Genomic DNA, 9,388 nt, shown 5'->3' with positions numbered 1-9,388 from the left:
GAAAAAGAAAGAAACTTACACAGAATTACATTCATTTTACACGTTAAACGGATAAGATTCATTTCGTTCTTTTTTTTTTTACCGGGAACACTCGTTCACTGACACTTTTTTTTTTTTTGGTACTAATTTTAAAATGTGTCATGAGAATTTTTTAACTGTTTACCTCCAAAAATATGTGCTTGTGTGTTTGTAGGTATGCGTACATGCGTTGTTCGCGTTCACGTTGACGTGCGTGGGAACATACGGCAAACGGCAAGCTTGTGTTTGCGCGCGCCCGAGCTAGCATATCTATATGTGCATGTGCATGCATATATGTGAGTGTACCTGCATATACACACCTACGCTAAAACGCGCAAGGTTACCGCGCCTACACGCGTATGCCCCTGTGACGAACCCATCCACTCCGACGTGCGTAACGGCACAACCCACAACACTACTACAACGCTGCTAAAAGGCTGCTAAAGCGCTGCTAAAACGCTGCTATAACGCTGCCACAACGCTACTAAAAAGCCACCTCGTCATACCCCACATCACTCCCCGCGCGCACGATAGAATGGCAATAAAAAAAGGCAGAGGTGCCTCCACGAAACCGAAGAAGAGAAACAAGTTAAGGAACATCATCGACGATGACTACAGCTCGGAACTGAGCATAACGGCAGTCGGGGAACCCGACTACAACGAAGTGTTTGAGGTTGAAAAAATCGTCATGGCGAGGTACAAATTGAACATAAAGAGAAAAAAAAATAGGAAGGATGAAAGTCTTGACAATTTTGAATTCTTTATAAAATGGAAAAATTACGATAGTGATGATAACACATGGGAGCCCTTCGAAAATTTAAGCTCTACATTGAAAGGTCAGGCGAGAAAAGCAGCACTGAAGTTGACAGAAGAATTAGAAATTGTAAATGGGAATGGAGCCAATGCCATTTCCAGCATTGACAATACTACGGGCGTCCCCGCAGGGGTGGTAGGAAGCCCAGGCAACAATACAAATGCATTAAACGCAATGAGCGGCATGGTCCCCATGAACGGTATGGGTCCAATGAACGGTATGGGTCCAATGAGTGGTATGGTCCCTATGAACGGTATGGTCCCTATGAGCGGCATGGGCCCAATGAATGGTATGGTCCCTATGAGCGGCATGGGTCCAATGAATGGTATGGGCCCAATGAACGGTATGGCCCCTATGAGTGCAATGGGTCCAATGAGCAGTATGAACGGGATGAGTGTGAACAATATAAGCAAAAGGAAAAAGGGAATGATGAAGGCGAAGAAAAACGAACTGATGAAAAAAAATCGAACAGGACTAGAAGATGAAGAAGAGGAAGAGGACGAAGGAGTACGGGGGCCAAAAATCTTAACGAACGAAATGGATTCCGCAAATAATCATCCCAATAATTGCTTCCCCAGAAATATTATGGACGATGAGGAAGACGATGAAGTTGATGACGATTTCATAAAAAATGATACCCTCTTTAAAAATATGAACATGAACATGAATCTGAGCAATGCTATGAATGAGCATTACGAGAAAAATGACGCAACATTTGGTCACAGAAAAAAATTGGGAAACATAAAGAGCATCCTTTGTATATCCAACCGAATTAACAACGGAATTTCAAATAAAAATGAAAAAATAGCGAACCATGCAAAAAATAAAATACTGGAACGCCTTGATAAAAATTATTACATGAGACAAAAAAATAAATTTAACACCATTTTGCAGAATAATAAAAATCTGTTGGACCATTTTATCAACAGCAGAAACCAGGAACTCAGTAATGAAACGGGCAATAGTGGGAGGAGTAACGATTTGAACATCTTTGATCATTTCGAAAGTAATTATGACGAGGACAAGAGCAACATGCATCACTATCCGTATCTCTCCCACAGCCATAGTCACAGCCGCAGTCGAAATAGAAGCCACAGCCACGGTCGCAGCCATGGGCCACCAACCCACGGTCAGCTCCATGGTCAGGTGTCCAGACAAATGTCCAGCCAAATGCACAGCCAGACACACAGCCAAACGCACAGCCAAACGCACAGCCAAACGCACAACCGGGTGCACACCCACAACCTCCACCACACACATGCATATGACGATCCAAGTAACTTGCCAGCGGAGAGTTATAAGAAACAGAATGGAATGAGTTTTTCGAAAAATGTGACCAATGATGATACGTATCTGTATTGGAAAGTCAGGGACAAGAGAAAGTATGAGTCCCTCAACATGGGCTACAGCAACAACTGCGCAGGTGCAAGCAGCAGAATGGGTAACGGGGATGTGCCCTTCGGGTTCGAAAGCAAAGGTTTGAAGAAGTTGAATAGGAGCAGTAACAATGGTAGCAGTACGCACGGCAGTAGCAACCATGGAGGAAGCAACCGTAGCAGTAGCAACCGTGGAGGAAGCAACCATGAAGGAAGCAACCATGAAGGAAGCAACCATGGAGGAAGCAACCACGTAGGAAGCAACCACGTAGGAAGCAATCACATAGGAAGCAATCACGTAGGAAGCAACAACGATGGAAGCAACAACGATGGAAGCAACCACGTAGGAATAAACAACGATGGAAGTAACAATGACGCCACCGACAACAGTAGCGGAAACAATAACAGCAGCAGCAACAATAATGGAGGCGCGAACAGCAACGTGGTTGAACATGGAGATAATGTGGATCACACGTATGAGGATGAATTTTTATCCCAAAGAAGGTGCAATTCGTCGAGCTCATCCGAACGAATCTACATGACGGAGGAAGTGTTTAATCAGTTTGGAGGAAAAAAAGCTACTTCTGAAAGATACAAAAAAAAGGCGGAGGTAGACGAACAAGAACCATTCAGTAGTAACAAAACGAGAAAGAGTTATCCCAAAATGGGTGCATCATCAGATGGAAGGAATAACAAAAAGGATACATTCTACATGAACGATTTTTATGGCAAACAGAACAACCATCAGTACATCATAGTGAAGAACGAGCTGATGGATCAAGAGAACATGAGCCCCAAGGAGAAAGGAAAATTTGTCGCTTCCCATTTGAGTAGTGCCAAAGGGTTAGAGAACGAAAAGGTTAGCAACAGCAGTCGTAGCAGCAGCAATTGCCTGAATAACAGCAGCGCAATCGGTGCTGCTCCACCCCAATACACTACCACCAATCATATAAAAAAGAAGAAGATAAGCGAAAACATAAAAATCGACCATCGGGAGAAGTACGTCAACCACGTCACTAGCAGCAGCGTGAGCGGCGGAAACGTCAGCGGAGGCAATAATGTCACGGGAAGTGGAAGCGCAAATGTCGGCGGAAATGTCAGCGGAAGCGGAAACAACTGCCTGAACAAACTCAACGTGGGAGAAAACAATAACAACAACAACAACAGTAACAGTAACAACAATAATAACAACAGCAATAACAACAGCAATAACAACAGCAATAACAACAGCAACAACAACAACAATAACAACAGCAATAACAACAACACCTGCATTATAAACCATAACAATACAAACTACATTACCATTAACAACCATAACAAGAAATCGTTGTACAAAAATAAATCGCCATCCAAATTGTCATCAGGAAATATTTTTAAAAAAAAAGTGAGCACCTTTAAAAAGAGCTTGAAGAAATTTTCAAAAAACGGGTCGAACACACATGTGCACACGTTAAACATACATAGGCTGAATGGCATGAATGGAATGAGTGAGCAGAAGGGGAGCTATCGAGACTATGAAGGTACGTCTAACTCGAGAGAAATTGTTTACAGGAAGAAGTATGCAACGGAGAATATGAACTTGTACACGGATGAGAGAATGCACTTCGAGGAACATGGGGAGAAGAAGGCCAAGACTTGCTTCATGCAAGAGAATGACGATGCTCATCCTGGTACCGAGTACGTGGACGTGATAGACAGGACCAAGGGGGCACCAGTTAGCAGCGCTGGAAATATGGGTGGAAGCAGCGTCCGAAGCGGAAGTAACAGCCTTAGCGGGGGGAACACATCAAACGAGGGGAACACATCAAACGAGGGGAACACATCAAACGAGGGGAACACATCAAACGAGGGGAACACTTCAAACGAGGGGAACACTTCAAACGAGGGGAACACTTCAAACGAGGGGAAAAACCAGGGAAGGTGCTGCAACAGCGCAGAGGAACACTCATTCGAGGGAAGCGAGCCGTACCTCTCTAACGGATTGCACAACGTGAACTCCCTCTACGAAATGTACTTGAATGAGCGAAGTGACAGAATGGGTAGCATACCGGAGGAGAGCAAAGGGCAAGAGAATGAGTGCCATTACAAGCAGGAAGAGGACAAAAACGAAAAAGGGTACCCAAAAAATAAGATCAACTATCTACCCGAAAAGGGGTACCAAAAGGAAAATACGACAGACAGCCTGGGCAAAAAAAGCGCCATCAATTTCATGCAAGACGACGTAAATAAAGAATCGAAAAACAACGCAAGTGGAAATACCATTCCGAGGCACATATTTAACAGCTCAGAAAATTACACATCTGACGAGATCCTCAATACGAATAACACCGAGTATGAAGAGAATGAAGTGAAATCTCCGAACAGGAGAAATTACCAAAGGAATGAAAAAATTATGGTAATAAATTGCTACCAAAGAGATACAGATGATAAACTGAAGGATTGTATCAATAGTCAAGTGTCCAGTAATGCCATTTTGGAAAGTAAAAAAAGTCTACATAAGAGTCACCCTCAGCTGTATGGAGTGACGGAAGAAAAATATGCTCTTAACCAGTTTGCCCCGCAGGATATCAAATACTTTGACGAGGTCAACAACGACGAGAAGGGTAATGATGCGATTAGCTCCGTCGAGTATGCTGATGGCTCATCTGTATATGTGGGGAAGAGCGATATGATGAGGGCCCACAGAAAGAGTGGCAAAAGAAATGTGAGAAGTAAGGCCAACATAAAAGAAGACGGCGACGAAGATGAAGCAGAAGGAGAAGAAGACGATGAAGAAGAAAAAGAAGAAATACTTGAATATGTCAGAAACGTGTTCAACAAAAACGGGACGTGTGCTAATGGAAGCGCAAGTGTTAGCGGTAGCGTACATGACAAAAAGGATAATTCAAACGGCTACCCCAGAAATAATGCTCAAAGGGAACAAGTAGAAAACTCACACTCTTTTAAAAAAATTAAGCTCACCGATTCGGATGCCCCAAACAGGAAAGGAGGTGAAGAAGGGAAGAAGAAAAAAACACAAAGGGTTAGAAGTTCAGTCGATGCCAGTGACGATATGAGGCTCAAACTGCAGGAAAGCAAAGGCAGCGCGTTGTTTGCACATGACGAGGAAGTGAATCGTAATCGTAAGGGAAACTACTCTTCGAGTGACACCTCAAACAGGGTGAGAGGCGCGAAAAAAGTGGGCCACTACAAGAAAGCGGGCCCGAGGAGGGCGGAACACCGCTCAGTTGGCGCCTACGACAGGGGAAGTAGCAGTGTGGATGCAGCAGGAAGCGGCGTTATCGGCAGCGGCGTTATCGGCAGTGGCGTTATCGGTAGCCTTTCCGGAAGCGGCTGCCAGGACGCCGACATGATAATAAACATAAAGGACGTGTTGAGTACGGAAAATGAAAAGTGCGATTACTACATCAGCTTCTTGGAAAACGTTTTGAGCGCGCTAAAGGAAAAGCGGTCATGCCAAGCGAACGAGGGGTATTTGATAAACGAACTGAAGCTGAACGTTGCTTCCCCGAAAAGCATGGAAATTGTGAAGAGGTCCCCAAATTTGTCGCAAAAAGATGTGCAGCATCTCTCCGAGGATAAACAGATGGCCATGAGTAATCATCGAAAAATGAATAGTAAGTGCCCCGACGAAATGGGAAAATTTCCGAAGTACCCAAAGAAAGTCCTTTTTGAGAACGCACTCCAGGATCATAGCAAGTCGAAGCAGATGCGACGCAAGAACATTCTCTACAGTTGCAACAGCATGGTAGCTGATGGTGTTGGAAGTTGCAACGGCGGCATCGTCAGCGGAAGCAACAACAGCGCCAAATGCAGTAGTGGCAGTTGCGCCCCCTTTAAGGCTAACCACGATGTGCATGTGGAGGAGACGAACGGCCCAAATGTTCATCTTGGTCACTTTGAGAACAAGCCGAACTCGGAGCGAAAAACAAATGGAGAGAAAAAAGTCGTGACATCCCACCTGAGCAAAAAAAACGAGAAAAAGAAAAGGAAAAAAGAAGTGGATGAGGATATCGCATCGAAGGTGAACCCAAGCGGCAAAACGGGAGCGGCTAAAAAAACGGAGGCGCTAAAAATAGACCATGCAAAGGAATCCAAATCGTTGCAGGATGTCTCCAAGCAAAGCAGCATCAATAGCAGCATCAACAACGGCATTAGCAACGGCATCAACAACGGCAGCAACAACGGCATCAGCAACGGCATCAGCAACGGCATCAACAGCGGCATCAACAACGGCATCAACAACGGCAGCAGCAGGGACGGTGCAGAACAGGTTGAACCCAAAGTGAAGTACGCAAAACTAGAAGCGTTGAACATCCCCATTGTCAAAATGAATTACATGGAGAGATACTTCGAGTATAGCGAATCCATCGACAAGCTAGCGCTGAACAACATAGACGCACTCATAAAAAACATGAACGTAATCAATTTTTATAACGGAAAAAATAAAAAGAGCATTAATTTTATTAAGGGAAATTTCCAAGTACACCTGTTAGAATCTTACACCAACATTTTGCTCTATTTTGATATTTTTAGCGACTTCAGACATTATAATTTTATTTTTAAAAATTGCGAATTTATTAACATTTTGCTCGATTATGTGTGCGATACAAAAACGGAGAGCAGAAATTTCAGCTCAGACAATTCGTTCAACGAATTGACAAAAAATATTTTGTTGTTTGATGAAATTTTTAAATTGAATAATAAATTAAATGAGTTTTTTAAGGATATCTTTTTGTCTATAAATGTGAAGCCTAATTTGTTTTTTTTTCCTTCTCCCGATTATTTTGAGCGATTTTACCTGCACTTGAGTGCCAAAACGGAAGCTGCAGAGCAGGCTAGCCATGACGAAAGGACCATGGAGGTGGGGCAATCGGAAGAGGCAGATCGAGACAGTGCAGAGGCTCACCATGATGTGCACTCTGAGGAAAGCCACACGCAGGGAAACACCGGCGGTAGTAACGCTTGGGAGGACTCAGCAGCGAACGGCGTTGGACAGGAAGAAGTTAGCCAAGAAGTCAGCCAAGATGCTAGCCAAGAAGTCAGCCAAGAAGTCAGCCAAGATGCTAGCCAAGAAGTAAGCAACGAGCCCAGCAACGACACGGGGGTGATCCCCGAACGAGCCGCTTCCCCTCCGCAGGAAGAAAACAGCGCAGAGCGAGGAGCACAAATCAGAGAAGTAGAAGAAGTAGTAGAAGAAGAAGAAGAAGAAGTAGTAGAAGAAGAAGAAGAAGTAGTAGAAGAAGAAGAGCCATTCGCCCAGGTACCGCATTTGTCCACACCGACTGATGAGCCACTTAACCAGTGGGAGAGTAAAAATGAAAACGAAGTAGAGGGAGATCACTATTACGATGATAAGGAGCACGCGCCAAGTGCTGAAACGCATGGAAGCGACCTCGGAAGGAAGGCGGGAGCAGATGCTATAGTGCAGAATGATGACCCATTAGTAGAAAATGAACCAAAGGAGGCGTCAAACGAGGCATCAAACGTGCCTCCCCATGCAGGCACAACAGACAGTGGATCCAACCTAATAACTGACGACAGCAATACTGGTGAGTTAAATCCGTCAAGCAGCATACAAAGAATGAATAATGGTGTGAACATCGATTCGAATAGTCAGCTGGAATGCATCTCTAACAACTCCAACGACCAAGTAGATGATGGTTCCTCCGTGCAGCAAAATAACTTCAGTTGGGACGCCACTTCGAAAGAGGTTACAGAAGATCCTCATAACCAGGACACACATTTAAAATCCATTTGGGATACGCAAAATGAAAATCATGTCTCCATGAACGAATCCGATGACGTACCTGTACTACATGGTAACAAAGAAGAAAGGGACATAAATGAGAAACCTAATTTCCATATGGAATTAACTATGGGAGAGGTTGCAGAAGGAGGAAATTCAAAAGAAGGAAAAAAGGAATCCTCTCAAAGTGATACTCCCAATGAGGAGAGCGATGCTGATATTATTCATAATAAGGATGAGGGGGATGTAGAAAAAGATGCTAGTAGCGTTCTTCCTGCGGAAATTGGAGAAAATGGTTTAATTGGAGAGACCGTTGAAAAATCAGTGAACGAACAATATAATAAGCGAAACTGTAGCAACAGCAGTGCAGCCACAGCCACCACCACCAGCGCCACTGTTAACATCAATGGTACTGCGAAAAATGTGTGCAAAGATGACAGGGATGCGAACGCCTGCCGCAGGAATGACATAGACAATAACGATTATGACGAGAACAATAATAATAATAATGATACCTCTGGGCGCAGCGTCTTCAAGGGGAATGCGCGCGCCAGCTTGGGTAATAACAGCGGCAGCACGCAGAATACCAGCGGCAGTACGCAGAATACCAGCGGATGCAATGACGGCTCGAACAGTGCCCAGGGGAGCGGCAGTGATAATGATAAGCATGATGAAAACGATGACATCAGTAGGGACAGCGCCAATGACAGCGGAAACAAGGCGGCCCTGTTTAAACAAAATGACGACATCATGAATGCAGAGGATAGTCAGAGCGACATCCCCCTGATTTCTCTTCTCAAAACGTGACCGTTTACAGTACTTCTTCCAAGAAAACGGGTAAAATTGGGGTAAAAAAGGGGTGTATTTTGCCGCGTCCTGTATGCCGCGTCGTGTCAAAGCAAAAAGGTTACAAAGGTGCACGCAGCGGTTCAGTTATGACGCATACATACAAAACAGTCAGAATGACCATAACTCTCCAGTTATCGCGTCGCAGTGCGTATAAATGCAAATATTTTTGCTAATATGTATTATGTGCACACCCGTTACCACCTTTTAACGATTGCAAGCGGAATCGTCTGTGAGGCTTCCCCACGTGCATGCATTAGATGATAGAGAGTATATTTGGAATACGTGACCATTTTTTGTGAAGTCCCAACAGGAAAGTGCAAGAAATGGAAGTTGGTAAAAAGTTGTTTTTTTCCCCGAGTGTGACATATCGCCAAACGGATTAGCATTTAAAAATTATAACGCTTTCTGTGCCTTCATATTTTCCCCCGTATACAAGACGCCATTTCATTTAGCTTCCCCTTTTTTGTTGTTTTGTCTGCACATAATCCTTCGAGAGAGGCATCCGTGTCAATTTCGCTAAGACAACAAAAACATATTAAGAGAATAATCCGAAGGGAGGCATCTCATATGCATGCACGC

The 9,388-nt window shown here is 44.1% G+C and overlaps 1 protein-coding gene across 1 annotated transcript; it reads left to right on the top strand.

Annotated features, from left to right (window-relative positions):
- Nucleotides 1-553: 553 nt before the first annotated feature.
- On the top strand, nucleotides 554-8,767 carry PCYB_094620 (hypothetical protein; the record flags this gene model as incomplete). Its single annotated transcript, XM_004222577.1, has 2 exons — nucleotides 554-803; nucleotides 855-8,767. 2 exons carry the CDS (start codon nucleotides 554-556, stop codon nucleotides 8,765-8,767), a joined length of 8,163 nt encoding a protein of 2,720 aa, XP_004222625.1.
- Nucleotides 8,768-9,388: the final 621 nt, after the last annotated feature.

Source organism: Plasmodium cynomolgi, chromosome 9 (genome assembly GCF_000321355.1).
Source record: "Plasmodium cynomolgi strain B DNA, chromosome 9, whole genome shotgun sequence".
Lineage (NCBI taxonomy): Eukaryota > Apicomplexa > Aconoidasida > Haemosporida > Plasmodiidae > Plasmodium > Plasmodium cynomolgi.
Note: the sequence above shows the minus strand (reverse complement) of the source record. Positions and strands in the feature narration are given on the sequence as shown.